At 46.3% G+C, this 17,153-nt stretch overlaps 1 protein-coding gene across 19 annotated transcripts in view; it reads left to right on the plus strand.

Moving 5' to 3' along the window:
- The window catches only part of EIF4G1 (eukaryotic translation initiation factor 4 gamma 1), a 79,998-nt gene that overhangs the window by 20,379 nt on the left and 42,466 nt on the right, over positions 1 to 17,153 (plus strand). For 11 of the 19 annotated variants that reach the window (XM_081910687.1, XM_081910705.1, XM_081910700.1 and 8 more), the window contains 3 exons: positions 5,945 to 5,965; positions 7,250 to 7,423; positions 10,302 to 10,401. In XM_081910687.1, the coding sequence (XP_081766813.1) occupies positions 5,945 to 5,965; positions 7,250 to 7,423; positions 10,302 to 10,401 (295 nt within the window). The remainder of the gene's footprint in view (positions 1 to 5,944; positions 5,966 to 7,249; positions 7,424 to 10,301; positions 10,402 to 17,153) is intronic. The other 8 variants (XM_081910690.1, XM_081910691.1, XM_081910692.1 and 5 more) reach the window with 2 other exon arrangements.

The raw sequence follows: 17,153 nt of genomic DNA on the forward strand, positions 1-17,153 counted from the left end.
GTGGTGCACATGCTGTAAAAGACATAAGCTGTGAAGCCCCTGGTCCAAATTTTTGGGCTGCTGCCTGAGGTCGTCAGGTGGCCCAAGGCAAGCTGCACTCACTTGCCCTCAGCTCTCTGCCCTCAGTAAGAGGATAATGACACCAGCCACACCTTACAGGGGTGTTGCAGTGATCACACGATAATAGACGTGAGATGTTCCGGATGTTCTGAAGTGCTGGATGAATTGCATTCCTAAAGAGAAGCATTTTAAAGCACACACAGAGGAAATGAATTAAGTCAAATAGGAAAACGAAACATGGGAAGGCAAAACTATATCTCAGGTGCTCGGCTGTGTCTGCTGATCCCAGGGGTGACCGGGCTGCTAGGGTCTGTTTGACTGCAGTGTCCAAGGCAGAGGACTCTCTCCCCTTCCCATGTGACTTGCATGACATGCTGACTCATGACAGCTGCTTCCCTGCTGCTACTTCTGCTTGCGTTTCTTCCTTGTTCTGTGCCACCCCTTCCCTTCCTGTGGAACAAGCTGCCTGTCTGTGCCCAGAGATTGGTTTTAGGACCATTTCAAAACTGTCGGCTTGCTTTCCTTTCTCGCCCCCCCCCAGTTGCCCTTTGGGGTGCCATGGAGAGATGACAAGGCTTCATAGTGTTGCCCCCCCAGACATTCTCTCGAAAGCTTCAGTTACTGTTAACTTTAAGGGGATCTGACCCAAAAAAGGTTGGAGGTCTTATTCCAGGGGTGGGGAACCTCTGGACCACCAGACATAGTTGTAGTTCCCTCGTATCAGGGCCCATTCATTGGGGGTGATAGGAGTTTTAGTCCAGCAAAATATGTAGAGCCATAGATTCTCTCATTCCCAGAAGTTACACATTCAGGAACTGTTTCCTGTAACCCTACATGCTTGGTTAGGAGTTTTTAAAAGGTGTCACCTAGGATTTTGAGTCTGGTTTCGTTCCTCCTCATTGGTTCACTCTGAAGAGCCCAATCCACTTGTGGTCAAATAGCACCTGTAATGCTAACCGAAGAGATTTGTATCTTGGCTGCCCCTGTGCTAACCTTGCTGGACCTCAGATTGTATTCTCATTTGAAGCTGGTGTCCCAGTGCCTAGTCAGAACTCCTGACTCCTTGAGTCAGCCCTTGGCTGTGTGGGTATCATACACACCCACAGTGGACAAAACATGGAGTATGGTTTTTCAGTAGAGAATCTGTGGGCCGCTTCAGATCCCCTACTACAGTGTTTCTCAAACTTGGGTCCCCAGCAACTGCTGGACTACAGCTCCCATCATTCCTAGCTAGCAGGACCAGTGGTCAAGGATGCTGGGAGCTGTAGTTCAACAACAGCAGGAGACCCAGGTTTGAGAAACACTGGCCTACTGTGTCTCTTGCTAAGATACTGGGCTGGGAATGAGGAAATCTGGGCTTCAGGTCTCACCTCTGCCATGATCTCAGTGTGTGACTTTAGGAAGTCACCACCTGTCAATATCAGCCTTCCAGAGAAGATGATATTGGCCTGTATTACAGTACTGTTGTCAGAGTGAGTAAGACTTTGAAAAAAATATTAGCTGGGAATACTTCTGTTCCACAGTTCAATTTCTGAAGATGACCTGTTAAGAATTATTGCTAGCTACTCTTTATCAACTCAATCCTGGTTCCCTTAGTTCAGAACTGATTCACTGTGTTAAATTACACATTCTAGCAGTTTTCCAGTTTGCATGCCCAGTATCTTAAGGAACTGCAGAGTAAAGAGCACCTTCTGGGTGCATAGAGGGGATTGCCCCAAGGTGGCAAGTTGATGATGCAGGGGGAGGCAGCTCCACCTGACATCCATGTTGATGACTATCTAGAATAACCCTTGTCCTCAATGCTTGGATGGCTTTAGAGCGGATTGGACAAAATCCGTGGAGAACAAGGCTCTCAGTGGCTGCAAGTCTGGATGTCTGCATAGCAGCTCCAGTATCGTAGGCATTTGGCTCCTGAATACCGGCTGCTAGGGATCAAGAGCTATCGTGCTCATGTCCTACTTGTGGCTTCCCAATGGTTGACCTCTTTGGGAAATCGGAGGGCAGGTTAGACTGGCCTTTGGTTTGATGCAGCAGGGCTGTTACCATTCTTCACGTCTCCCCCCCGCCCTCTGGGGACGTCATTATGGATCTGGCTGTTGCTAATGAAGCCCATGAGAAGTACAGTGGTACCTCGCAAGACAAATGCCTCGCAAGATGAAAAACACACAAGACGAAAGGGTTTTTCGTTTTTTGAGTTGCTTCGCAAGACGATTTTCCCTATGGGCTTGCTTCGCAAGACGAAAACGTCTTGCAAGTTTGTTTCCTTTTTCTTAAAGCCGTTAATACCCAGGGAATCCACGCTCCGCAAGACGAAAAAATTGCAAGACGAAACAACTCGCAGAGCGAATTAATTTCGTCTTGCGAGGCACCACTGTAGCTCAGCGAGAGGTTCCTTGTCACGGCGAAATGTGCTGGTGGGTCACTGGTAGCCCACTCCCATCTGTGATCTCTTCTGCTACATTGCCCCTTGTCCCTTGGGGTTTGAATTCCCCTCCTCTTTACCTCTTCCAATTTGCACAGCACTGCCATTTTGCTAACCACTGAGGCCTCCAGCTTCTTTGGGTTCAAGGCTGTGCACATGCGCATGCAAGTACACATTTGCAGTTATGGCTCATTTGGGCTGTGCTTAGAAAGGGATTGAGGGTGGCTTTGCCCTTCGTAACCACACATGGCCTCCTTTGTGATCCCAAAGCTTCCCCTCCCTCGCCCATTTTCCCATCTTTTGAGGGCCTGCCCAAGGGCTTAGAAAGCTGGAAAACTGAGATAGTGTTATGCACTGGCTCCCAGTTTGTTTCCAAGGACAATTCAAAGTGTTGGTGCTGACCTTTAAAGCCCTAAATGGCCTCGGTCCAGTATACCTGAAAGAGCGTCTCTACCCCATTGTTCTGCCTGGACACTGAGGTCCAGTGCTGAGGGCCTTCTGGCGGTTCCCTTGCTGCGAGAAGCCAAATTATAGGGAACCAGGCAGAGGGCCTTCTCGGTAGTGGCACCCGCCCTTCTGAACACCCTCCCACCAGATGTCAAAGAGAAAAACAACTACCAGACTTTTAGAATATATCTGAAGGCAGTCCTGTTTAGGGAAGCTTTTAATGTTTAATAGATTATTGTATTTTAATATTTTGTTGGAAGCCGCCCAGAGTGGCTGGGGAAACCCAGCCAGATGGGCGGGGTATAAATAATAAGTTACGATGACGACGACGACGACGATGATGCAGGGAGCACGGCAGCTGAAGGGTGTTTCTTTCCTTCAGAAATGGAGCATGGGTTCCTGTAAGGAAAACCTGCTCATTCATGGAGGATAAGACTGCCAATGGTTATTGGGCTCATTGGCTGCATTCTGCCTACACTGTTGGAGGCAATATGCCTCTGAATCCTAGTTGCTGGTAAAGATTTTAGGGATAGTGCGCTTCCACCTGGTTGCAGGTTTCCCATTGGTTGGCCAATGTAGGAACAGGATGCTGGACTAGATAGCTCTGTATCCTTACCCTATAAGGCTCTTCCTATGTTCTTACATTTTAGTCATGGGAACACTTCAGGTAAAAGTGGTTAAGGCTTTTATTGGCTTCTCCTCTTTCTGCCCCCCTTCCCATTTGTTGGCATCCGTCTGTCTCAAGAGACAATGGAGTGCACCTATGGGGTGAAGTCAAACCACTGTGTTAGCAGCACCAAAATGACCTCCCTGGGGTGGAAGCCTGGGCAGAGTGTATGGAGGTCCTGGGCTGCCCAGATGACAGGACCCCTCTATTGGACTCTGATGTGGTTCAAAGGAAAGCAGAGCAAAATGTTTGGCACCAGCTTGGCTGCAGCAGTTGCTTGAAGGAGGCGTACAAGGTGCCATCATTTATTCCCATTTATTCATTACGAAATTGAAAGTATTCGTGCAAATATCGAATCATATACAAAGAAAAGGAACCTTGCGTTCAAATAAGTATACATCTATTTCCAGCAGTGCTGTCATTATATAATGCGCAGTTGAACTGCAAACATCTCCTTACGTTTTCATACTGTATCTGCTGGCCTAACCAAAATAAACAAATCCCATCACTTCCTTAAGCAATCACTTTTTCCTGGTGCAAAGATCACTTTCCAGTGTTGTGCAAATTCCAGTCAATGAGAGCAAACAGTGTTGGATCACATAAAGAGGAAAACCGTATTTGCACAGTTCAGCAGAAATAGAAAGTTCAAAAAATTAGATGAACCTTTCAGAGCAGTTCTACAAAAAGATTTTTAAAAAAATCAAGAGAAATGTACAATACTTAAAAACATGCAAATGTTAAAATGCTAAAGTAGATTAAAATTACCCAACTCATCTGTGTAGGCTTGTCTAAATAATGTTTTTTAGCAGGTGCCAAAAAGAGTACAGCAAAGGTATCAATAGGCAGTGAGTTCCAAAACATAAGTACTATCACAGTAAACAATCAAGTTCTTACAAATGTGGAACAGATATTATGTGGCATTTGCAATAGTGCCAATTCCGCCCATCAAAGCGATCGAGTGGATATGTGGTGTAAGCCGGTCTCATAGACAAATTGGTCCCAAGTTGTTACGGGCTTTATATGCTGATACTAACACCTTGAACTTGGCTCAGTAGCAAATGGGCAGCCAGTGCAGGTCTCTGGGCACAGTTGTTACGTGCTGACAAGGTCTCATTCTTGTCAGCAATTGTGCTGCAGCACTCTGCAATAAATGCAGCTTCTGGATCAAGCACTAGGGAAGCCCCACATAGAGCGCTGTGCTGGGGTGCTACACCCAGATGCAAATTCTTGTAGGACTTGTAAAGAACACTTTTGATTAATGTTTTCAGCAACTTCTATGACTCTTGAGTGCTGTCGGGCGCCCATCTTACACTGAAGTTCCCAAGGATGTGTTCCAAGTCAATTAACTGATGCCATAGGTGACATGTGCCATTTCCCCCTTCCTCTTTCCCTGTGTCTCCAATAAAGACATTATTATAAAATAGTTATTATTAGTAAATTCACACTGCCCTTCACCCAAACACCAGAGGGCAATTTAACAGCATTAAAAATCCAAAATGAAAACAAACCGTAATAAGAACAGCAAAAACTGCAATATTTTCTTTTCTAGGTTACAGGATTTGTTGCCTCTAGTATGGGAGATGCTGTGGATGAATCCCTAGTTCAGAGTTCTTACTCAGGGCCAACAGTGTTTTGGGCGCTGTGACAGTCTCTGCCCAAAGGCCGGAGCAGGAGATGCTAGGACGTGAGTGTGAGGAGGAGGCAGATTATATAGATGAGCTTGGGAGCCAGTGGGAAAGAGGCAAGGGGAAGGAAGACGAGTCAGAATGCAGAGATGGAGAATGCTTTGCAAGTGAGGGCTGGACCACTTGCAAGTTAAATGCAGAGCATGGCAGTCAGTGTAAAGGAGGCCGGCACCATTTGTGACTCACGGGCTGATCTGAACGCGGCACAGCTGCACATTCTGGCCTGCCCAGCTGCTTGACAAACAACACCCTCCTCAAAACACACACACACACTTTTCTGCAGTCAGGTCCAGAGTTTCATTGAACCCTTGGTGGGAAGTGGTGTAAGGACTTTGCAAGCAGAGCTGTTCCCCAGGATGGCGTTTTCTTGCCTCTGGTCATGCATCCCAGCCTATTTCCCTTTTCTCCCTTGAGCCTCCTCCTCCTCCTCCTCCTCCTCCTCCTCCTCCTCCTCCTCCTCCTCCTCCCCCCGCCCCCAATTCCAGTTTCCTTCTCATGGCGCTGCTGCTGCTTTCCTGCTCAGCATTCAGCTGTTCCCCTGAGCCTCGTAACTTGTCTGGCTGTAGGTAACTCCTGTCTCTTTCTCTTTCTCTGTGTGTGTCTCTCTTCTCTCTCCCTTTTCTCCTTGTGTGCGTGTGTGCGCGTGTGCGTGCTTGCTAACAGGGAGGATTCAGGTCTCTTCAGGTAATGCCTTTTCTATAACCCTACTCTGGTTGGGAGCGGGAGGGTCCGAGCATTGGTGCAAGTCACTTAGAGCCCTCTCTAGTCTCCAATCCGTAGCTCAGTGCGCAACTAAAACAAAAATCAGTATATAGGGTCAGTCTTTGTGGGGATGGGGAGAAGCACAACTCCTTGGCTAGAGTACCACTTTCATTGTGTAGAGGGCGGAGAAAGAGAGTCACGTGAATTGGCGTGATCCATAATGGGCTTCCTTTGCATCCTGGCAAGGGGTGGAGATGTTCCGTACTGATCTGTCTGCCTCTGGAACATCCTCTTGCTCTTGTTTAATTTCTTTAAAAATATTTGCTCTGTGGGTTGCAGAATTCACTGTTCTTGTCTTCTATTCCCCCGCTACCTTGCCTTGCCCATGTGATGTTGCGCTGCATCCTGGGACTTGAATGCATATGCTGTAGCACCTCTAGAAACCCCCGGTTGGCTGCAGATGAGCTTCATGTGTTAGTTCTGTGAAATTCAGGAGAGGCAACCCAGGCCTGAAATTGCCTAGTGTTGCCAGTTCCTGTTGGATGTAGTCAACTATCATTTGATCTTGAGTTTTGAAGAAACTTGACCCATTTGTAGTCAAGGTAATTTGCATCATGTATCCTCTCTGCACATCTTGCATTGAGTTTGTTTTGTTGAATTTTGGTTATGATTATTTGATTAAGGAGGACCTACACACATAGAACAGTATATCATTGAAGGTCTGCAACAGGAGACCCCAGGCTAAGTTGACCCATTTTCTCTGCCCCTTCAGCTATATTTGTTGACAAAGTGGTGGGCCACTCATAAGAGGTGGAAGTGCCAACCCACCACCATTCTCCTGTTTCTCACAGTGGTCCTTCAGGTAAACTAGGTTGCTGCCTAGGCCCGCTGGAGGATTGTGGCCTCTGCCATCTTATCATAGAGACCCTGTAACCTTCTGTCTGGAAGACCAGAGCAAGGCATGTGGAAATTGGCCATTTGTATTTCTCTGCAGCCTTCCAAGTGCTGAAACGTGCTTTCCTTCTTCAAAATAAAAACAAAAGCTTGGTTTCCAGAGAATCCATGTTTGGAATTGGCAGTCCCTGTGCCATGCTTTTATGGGTACAGGTAGAATCTTGTGTGCCACCTTCTCCACATAGCCACAGCCAGAGTCTTTGGGAGGTGGACACGGGACTGGCAGCTGTGTCTTTGGGGTTTCCTCAGGCCAGGCCTTGCTAACCAAGCATGCCCCTCTCTCTTCTCTCTCCCTCTCTCTCTTTCTTGAAGCATTTCTACCAGAACAGGGCCCAGCCTCCGACAAGTGCTTCCCGGGTGCAGAGTAATACGTCGGCTCGGCCTGGCCCACCCACTCATGTTTATCCAGCTGCTTCCCAGGTGATGATGATCCCCTCACAGATCTCCTACCCTGCTTCGCAAGGCTACTACATCCCTGGACAGCAGGTGAGGGCTAGAACGGGGCTGAGGGCAGACCTGGAGAGCTCTTTGCACTTTCCCAAGCGAGCCTTGTCTCCGGGAGCCTGCTGCTGGCTTGCTTTTCCTCGGGCCTCTTGATAAGAGTTGTGGGTCAGGCTTCGGACCCTGCTCCTGGCGCCCTCACCTTGACTGCGTACCTGTTAACCCGCAGCACTCTCCTCCTGCCTCCAACGTTTCCTGTGGTTATCTATGGGCACTGCTGTCTTGTTTCGTAAAATAAGATTAATGGTAACCCCGCTTATGCATGTGCACACATTCCTGGCAGATGTGCTGGTCGGAAACAGGGCTCCGGCAAGCCCTGGGAGCAGCAGGGAAATGTCCACAGACCTGATGAGAAGGGGCAGTTGCAGAGATTTGGCATGTCTGATGTGATCCATGTCCCGCTTATTGAGCGGTAGGAGCTTAAGAGGTAGCGAAACTGCTCTTGCAACCCTGCGTGTGAACTATTTACTTCATGGGACGTGTAACCCACACTATCCCAAGGGCTTGGGGTGGGTAACCTGCTAATTATGCTGCCCTCTCCCTCCTCGTTCATCCCAAATGAGTTTGAATAAATATCATCTTGCACCATTTCAGGAAACCATGAAAGGCTGGGCTTGGGCGAGTCACCCAGAACTGAGGGATGACCACTGAGAACATTTTTGTGTGTGTGCACGCTTTCAGGCTGGTTTGATGCACCTATGACGTCTGTATGGGCTGCAAAGTTGAATCAGTTTAAACCATTTTGATCAACTCAAAAAAACAAAAAAGTGACCCCTGATTTTGTCAAGTAGCGGATCTAAAATGTAATGTTGGCTTCAGGGTGGATAAAAATCAATGATTAAAAAAACGAATTTTTAAAAAATTGGCGCTTTAAAAATTTAAATTGAATTTTTAAAATAAAATGCTTTTGGAGGAAAAATCTTTCTAAAGATAGTTTTCTATTTAAGTTACGTTATAGTCCAAAGGCTGTTAATCAGGAAATAAGGATTTGTTTTAAGTTTTTCATGTGTGCTAAAACTCAGTCTAAGTTTTTTTTTTAAAAAAAGATTGTTTAACCACATCAGTTAACAAACATGGATACATATGCTATAATGTTATTGTCTGAGTTAAATAAATTGTTTAAATTGTTATTAATGAAATGATTATTTTTCTCCTTCCAATAAAGTACAGTAGAAAAGTTGTCCAAATATAAACTGTTAACTTATTAAACCTCACAATTTCCATAATTATCTGTCTATGTATTTCTAATAGTAAAACCAAATCAGTAATTTTTGATATAACGATAAAAACTACCCTGAAATTTTATTATTCAAGAAATGAAACCTTCATCTGGTTGTAAATATTAAGATTATACCAGCAAGAATGAGTCTTTGTGTAAAAAAAAAATGATTTAAACCAAGTCTTACTGACTTACTTGTTGGTCTTAATACAAGTCTTTTCAAAAGCTGCAAAGGGCAAGCCTTGTTTTTCAGAAAGCATTAACTTGTACAGGAAGGCGGGGGGGGGGTCTCTCATTGGTGATTCCTGCAGCAACTCCTGGGCACACCATAAAACAAACAAACCATGCTGCTGTTTTCTTTTGAACTGGTGTGTATTCTTGTGTGAAAATGTATACAGAGAGGATGTTGACAATTTATTTCACTCGTACTGTTTTTATCAATTTGAGATCTGATCCACTTGCAGCCCGAAGCTCTCCTGGGCTATGTGTCTACTATTTATTTAATTTCTATGGCGCCCTTTGTCCAGGGATCACAGGATGGTTTACAGTATAAAACCACAAAAAACATAGGAACAAACGAAAACAACTCCTGCTCCCTCTACGTTTTAAAAGGCCATGGATCCTTCCACTCCCACATTTTCACCCCAGATTCTGGAGTGGAGAGGCTACTGATCTGGGGGTGTTGTTGTTGAATATGTGTGTGAGTAGGCTGCACATGTAATTCTTTCAGGTGATGGGTATCCAGCTACTGGATACCTTCCAGCCTCGCTTTACACCAGCATCCATCATAAAAGTGCCTTGTCTGATGTCTAGGGTAAGGTACCCAGAGCATCGGTTTCATCTGAGCTTTTATTCAAAAGCAGATTCCACAATGTTGGACCACAGGTTCTTTATTTTCTGTCACTGTGAGCCTCCTGCTGCCCCAAAGTCAGGAGGTTGAGAGGGGTAATGATCCAGTTTTTAAGATAGTACCCAGACATGGCTGGTGGAGCTCACTGCCATGGCACACAGATTAAATGCAGCATTATTTATTTTATTTCATTTCATTTCTATACTGCTTTATATTTTCAAGAAAAATCTCAAAGTGGTTTATAGAATATTAAAATATCAATAAAACAATCTGAAGGAAGTCAAATGTAGATTATAAAAATATAGAGAGAACATGAAAGCTGTGTGTCTATGGCTGCTTTTAAGCTGGTGGGGAGAAGCTGCGGAGGATCAGAAAGGCTGTAGACAAATGGTATCAGGCTGCTTCTTTGTCAACCCTTATCTAGGATGGGGCATAAAGTTATGTAGTACTGGATAAGGGATGAATGAGCAGCTGCTTCATGAATCATTAAAGCAGATGCAAACGAGTCAGAATTTGGAAACGCCCCCTTTAGTTAGAAAATGCCTTCACCACCTCTAGGGAGGTTGGAAAGCCACAGCTTGGTCTCTCCAGGTTTACAAGCCCCTTAGTGGGGTTGATGGTGTCTTTTATTCTCTGTGTTTATTGCGGCCTTGCTTATGGCCTGCCGGTCCACTCCTCTTGATCTGGTGCACATTACTGCAACCCCTACCCCATTTGTGCCAAGTCTTCCTCCTCCAAGCTTAATCTCGGGCACTTACTTGCTACCCTTTTCTTCCTTTTCCTCTCTGACCCAGGGCCGCTCCACATACGTTGTTCCGACTCAGCAGTATCCTGTTCAGCCAGGTGCCCCCAGCTTTTACCCTGGAGCCAGCCCCACAGAATTTGGCACCTATGGTAAGGGGACGGGTATGACTGTCATTGTGTGGTGTGTGTGTTGGGGGGGGAATATATCACTACATGTTCTGTTTGTAGCCTTGCGGGGGTTTGAACTTCCAGTTCCATTGGGGTCCCTTCCAGTTTTAAGATCCTGTGATTTTGGTGGTGCGTAAAATTGCAGGGTGGGAGCAGCTTTTTCTTTGCCCGACTGAGCGCTGATGGCATCCAGTGTGTTTCTGCTCTTGATCCTGTTCTGCAAGTTCCATCTATGTGCAAGATGTCTCTGGGCTCGAGTCACCTTTGCAGTTTAGCCTTGAGCAGTGGCTTTACTTGCTGTGAAAGTGTGGAAGTCAACTGATGTTCTCCTTGCTTGATTAAGTTAGAATTCCTTTTGCCGCAGTCATTCTGTGTCACACACAGTCAAGACAATCTGGGGTGGGGTGGCGTGGGGAGAGAGGATGTTGTGGAAGGGAGAGAGGTCTAGTTTGACTTAGATCTTAAACTACAAAATGAAAGGAGGGTCTCGATTGCGGAAAGCCTCAAATTGAGTGTGGTTAAGAATTTACTTCTACATCACTGTTTGTTACCCAGGTTAGGGACCAACTCTTAAATAAAACACAGAACCAAGGAAACTAATTCAAGTCCTTCATCTAGGAGGGACCTTCAATAAAAAGTATTTATACTAAACATTTGGCCCAAAATGCTAGTTTTGCAAATTCACTGAATAGCAACCCAGTGTTCTGATTGGAAAATTATTATAAAGCTAGTTCAGTTACAGTCTGATTCAAAATTGCTTCTGTTCTTTTTGATTGTTGATTTGCACGTGTGTGTGTGTTTTCCAAGTGATTCTCCTCTGCCCCTCACTCCCTTTAGACTAGAATATGGAAGTGCAGGAGTATCTAATCACTGAGCAAAATATGTTTTCAGAAGAGACTGGGGGAGTCCTATGTAGTTGGATTCTTACCCCTGGACTTCTAGCCTCTATTCCCTTTCTGTCTGCTCTGGAAATCTAGCTAACAAACAAGCAAACTGAGTGGTGCAAGAGATTTTTGTTCCAGGAGGTTGAGCCTATGATTTTTGACAAGATTGTAGGCTGCACACGATTGGAGGCTGTCCTCACTATCCCAATTAGTTGCAAGGTTAGACAAAGAGAGACGCTGTAGAAGGAGAGTATATTGGCTCAAGATTACACAGTAGATGCAGTTGCAAATAGGTGTGTCATTGTTCCACTTTCAGTAGGGGGATGAGAATTAAGGGCCTTAAGAACAGGGTTCTGGGGAGGGCAGATGAGAACCTCCGTGTGTGTGTGTGTGTGTGTGTGTGTGTGTCAAAGAGACCTTTGCTAGTATGAAAGCAAAGACTGCAGCATACTTATTAAGGGATTGAGCTATGAGACAGCAAGTTGCCCTGTTCAGATGTCGTCTCAGCCATAAACTAGCTAGATAGCCGATGGCCTGAGGCAAGCTGCTGTTTTTTGCTGTCAGCCTCTCTCCCTTTTTACAGGGCAAGGGGGAAGAATTGTGGCCTACATTAAAGAGCCGTTGTAAGGATCGCTGAGATATAACGTATGTGAATTGATGTAAAAGTTCAGAAAACTCTTAGCACTTTCCCTATAAAGCAGAGTTAACTGTGAGATGATCAGGTCTGTTGGAGTTCTGGACAGCACCATTTAAGATCACAAGAAGGTCTGAGCAAAGGGCTTTCTAGTCCAGCATCCTCTTAACTACAGCTGCTTGCCAGATGCACCTTGGGAGTCCTATCAGCTGGTTATGAAGGCAGTGGCTTTCTCTTCCACAGTTGCCCCCCAGAAACTGGTATTCATTGTATGCTGGCTCTGATACCAGGACTTGAAAGAGTGCAGGGTGGGGCGGGTATGTTTATGTAGTGCTTTTTTCCTAAAAAAATGTTTTGACTCAAGAAAATCACAGTTTTATAGTTCAAATCAGGAAAAATAAATACAGTAAATGGGCAAAAATAGAAAGATTCACAAAATGTTTAGGGGTATGCGTACCCCTGCGTCCCCCCAGAAAAAAAACCTTCTGTATGTGCTAGTTCACATTACACACAGGGAGCTCTTTGTATTGGAAGCGTGTTGGAAAAATGTATGATCTTCCACTGCAATTTTGAAGCGGTGTTTATAGGAGCAGGTCACACGGAATTGGCACTACTACAGGTGCCGAAGAATACCCATTCCACATTTGTAAGAGCTCAGTCATTTAGTGTGGCAGCAGCTACACTTTGGAACTCCCTGCGCATTGACATTGAGCAGGCAACCTGATTTTACTCATTTTGGCACCTGCTAAAAACCTCCTTGTTTAGACGAGCCTACTCAGGTGATTAGAAAGTTGAGACAGTTTTAATTTGTTTTAGTATTCTGTATGTTTTAAAATGCGGTTGCCTTTTTTTCTTGTTTTACCTTTATTGCTTGGGATTTTTGATTTTTCTTTTTTTTTTACAATCAAACAGTGTATAAATTTTATTAAATAAAGACATGTTTGATAAAGATAAACATAAGGGGGGGGGGTTTGCATGTGCTGGAAGGAGGCCTAGTCTAAAACTGATTGATTTCCAGTTTAATTTCCTCTCGCCCCCTTGCTTTTTACCAGACGCGCTGATTCTCACACTTCAAGGAAGGGAGCATGCAGTCCCAGTAATAAGATTTTTATTAAAGTTTTTCATACTACAGTAAGATAAGTGTGTGTGTGTGTGTGTGTGTGTGTGTGTGTGAAGTAGAGCCTTAGCTCTTGCTGGGGTGGCAAGCCTGTGTCTGGGCTGCATCACTTCAGACTGCATGTGTGGGCTCAGGTAATCAGATGTTTGTTCTTACAAGACGTTGCATGCATTATTGGGGCTGGTGGGGGATTTCATTGTATGGACAATTGTTAAATCATGGGAACCCTCACCTGCAGTCTGAAAATGTACAGCTGCTACCCAGGTTGCTACCACAGCAAGAACTAGGCCAGAGAAATGGGTAGCAATGTGAGAATAAGAAACCCCACCACATGGGACTTCTCTGAGAGGCCTCCTGGTGGTACTGTTAAGAACAGGGGTGGCCTTAAAATGTTCCACCACCCATCTGCTCACAAGATGGCTCAGTGGCCAGGGAGGATGGCAACTGTAGACCAGCAACACGTGTGTGGATGCTCTCAGTTTCTCCATCTCTGGTCTAGAAACTCAGGGAGGTGTTCGGTTAATTGCAAAGCAGAGATTATTGGGAGAGTCAGAGTGAGCAGGTAAGGAAATATATTCGGAGCGAGATGTAAGGGTGAAGCCTAACAGGGAGGAAATGTTAAACAGTCCTGAGCTGCACATTCAAATAAACAAAAGAATACATGCAGTGGAATGGCAGAAGAATTGAAAAATCCAGAGCCAAGCTCCCATGTCAATTTCCCCCTTGCCAGCTTTGTTGGTGCAGATTTTCTTTCCAATATCACTATTGCCTTAGGGATACTTAAAGTCCTTAGGCACCCACCCACCCACCCAAATTGTTTGGTCCAGATTTCCTCTGCTGATTCTGGACCGATGGCCGTTGTTATTTATTGTCAAAGGATATAAGGCAGGGATGGGGAGCTTGTGGCCTTCCAGGTTTTGTTGGACTCCAACTCCCATCAGCCCCAGTCAGCATGACCGACGATCAGGGATGATGGGAGTTGGGAGTCCAGAAAATATCTGGATGGCCACATGTGTCCCCATTCATGGCGTAAGCCTGGGAGGTTCACACATTCGTCTCTTGTCTTGCTACCCCTAAATGTCACAGAAATGGGACATTTTTGAAGCCCGACTCCTGTTGGAAGTGATCCTGAGCTGCGAAACAATAGTTCTGATTGCAAACCGAGGCCGTGGTTGCCCTGCCAAGAGGGTGTGGGAAGAAATCTTGCATGACATTCCCTCAGAGTGACTGAGAACTGTGCACACTTGTTCTCTTCAACTCCGTTTGGTCTCAATACTTTTGTTTTGAAATAATTTAGCCCGCGAAAATACAGTTCCAAGAGCGACTCGGCACTAGAGTGTTGGATCATGCCCCCTGTGTGCTTGGGCAGGTTGGGTGCAGGATCCGTCTCGTCTCATTTCTAGGGGCCCCTCTCCTCTTCTCCTTTCTGGTGGGGTCAGTTTAATATTTAACTGCCCTGCAAGTGGCTGCGCAGACTTTAGCCTCAGCCTGGCTTTGGATTGCTGCGGCAGCACAGTAAGAGAGCTGCGGGTTTGATAGCAGCCCCTGACCCAGTCACCCCTGAAGTGGCTTTTAGTCTTACGTTTCCAAGCCACAATGGTGGGTGGGTTTGCGCATGCGCAGCAGGGGAGACAACACATTCTCAGCTCTGCCTTGCACAGATTTGCTGCTGTTGGAGTACACACTCTCTCCTCACCACCCCAGGATTTAATATTTCCCCAAAGCTCTTCTGTCAAGTTGCCTTGAGTTTTTGGTCCTCCTCTTCCTCCCTCCTTCCCTTCCCCACATGGGGCTCACATGATCACTGAGCACTATTGCTATATTTAGCCTGGACCTGTCCCAGGCTGCTCCTGCAGACTCAGAAATGTGAGCTGAGGCCTCCATCCCATCCCAGTCCTGCATGTCATAGTTCTTTCAGTGCTGCAGAGGTTGCAAAAAAACCCCTCCTGCCCACACCCTTTCCCGAAAGGTAGGTGCATTCAGCTTCTTCAGAGGGCTGAGTTGCAGCGGGTGTGCTGAGCCTGATATTCTGCCTGCTCCTATCCCATCCCTTCCGTGCAGAGTTGGGGCCTCTAGGAGAGAAGCTTGTGTGTTCAGGACCCCAATCTGACTCCTGTGCCTTGAGACCTGGAGTAACAGGAAGCAGTTCATCAGTGCGCAGTTTCTCCTCTTGCAAGCCTGCGGTGATTGGAGGAGGTGAGCTTGATGGCCCTCTCCCCTGCTGCCCATCTCTCACAGGCACTGGCAGCTTCCCTTTCCAGGATTGCTGCCTGCTTGGGCAGCCTCTTGCCACGGCCGGCTTGCTGCGTGCTTCTGCGGCTGCTTGCTTCAGGGGTGACTGTCAGCTTGTGAAAGTGCCGCACTGCACTCCCCACCCATAAAGTTTATTAGGCCAGATGACTCAGCACAGGCAGAGGGCTGCTTCCATGTGCTCAGAACAGGCTAGACTAGTCAGTGCAGCAGCTCCTCTCTATGGTCTAGCACATGCAGGCAATGCGCAGGCTGCGGGGTTGGAGCTTAGGCGCACCTGTGGAACTTGGGCCATTCGGGGTGGAAACACCTTGACTATGGAGAGTGAGTCCCACAGGAGGTCTGGAAAGACACTTCCTCTGTAGCTCGTGATCATTTTTGCTTTGAATTTCTCCCACCCTTTAGAAATCCTTTGAATGCCTTCCTTTGTGCCTCCACTGGTCCAGGCTACCTTAGCTCTGACGATATGCATCACACCTCAGGGGTTTCTTGCTCCCACCCTCAATATTGTTCCTTATGATACCTGATTCACCTTGACCTGGTTGTTGGAAGGGCTGAACCACAGTTGCCTGAAGGTGTGGGGAACCAGATGTTGCAGAACTATTGCTCATCTTAGCAAGCATGGCCAGTTGTCAGAAATGCTGGGAGTTGTAGTTGAAGAACATGGGGGGGGGGGCAAAGGTCCTCCACACTAGGGCTGGGAAATATCTGGTTTTCACCTTCATGATATATCACCAGTTAAACATTGTGATATACTGATACAGTGGTACCTCGGGATGCGAACGGGATCCGTTCCGGAGCCCCGTTCGCATCCAGAAGCAAACGCACCTAGCGACGGCACGTCTGCGCACGCGCACGTTGCTTTTCACCACTTCTGTGCATGCACATGACGTCATTTTGAGCGTCTGCACATGCGCGAGCGGCGAAACCCGGAAGTAACACGCTCCGTTACTTCTGGGTTGCCGTGGAGCACAACTTGAACGCGCTCAACATGAAGCATATTCAACCCAAGGTATGACTGTATATCACAATGTCTGAAATAAGGATGGAGCTATGTAGAGGCATTGGCTAGCTTCACAGTTTTTTCCATATTGTGATTTTTGCATAGCACACATGCATGCATGCATGCGCGCGCGCGCACACACACACACATACATCATGAGTCACAGTATATTGCCAGGTCAAAAATTATGAAACCAATATCATGGTATGGGCTTGGAAATGGTTTTGGACACTATATTGATATATCACTCAGCCCTCCCCCATGCTGTGCTGCATTGCTTCAGTTCTGTTTAAGGAAACCACAGCAATTAAACTGCTTTTGAAGCTTTCCTTGTAGCATAGTTGTAAATCGGAACGTTTTGTTCGGTTATTATTAATCAAGTTGGTAACCCCTTGGATGTGCAGGACAGCCAGGAAGTAAACACTAGCAGTGTCTGGTAGCTATGCCATCTGGAGTCTAGGTTCCTTCCAACCCAGATTGCCTGGATTCCACACAGCTGTAAGGGTGCTCAATGCCTATGGAAGTGTGGGAAACATGACAAGAATCCCTGTCCCTGTTTTATTTCCCCCCTTCTCTTCTCCATGGGCTCTGTCTTACCACATTTGTTAAAGGCTGTCCTCCCATCATTTTGCCCAAGCTCTGGTCAAGGCATAGTCCAGTTTCATGGATGTCTCCCCTGCCAAAGGCACTGTGTCCATCATTACACCTTAGCATCTCATTTATATTTGGGGTTTTCTGTCTGCTCAGCCCCAGAGGTCAACTAGGCAAAGCTTTTCCATTGCTTTCCTCACTTCGCATCAGGTGAGATGTTTGGGAGAGCAACCTTGGAAATCCCTCGATAGTTCC

The sequence above is a fragment of the Podarcis melisellensis genome, assembly GCF_964234715.1.
Source record: "Podarcis melisellensis genome assembly, chromosome: 5".
In the NCBI taxonomy this organism is placed as follows: Eukaryota; Metazoa; Chordata; class Lepidosauria; order Squamata; family Lacertidae; genus Podarcis; species Podarcis melisellensis.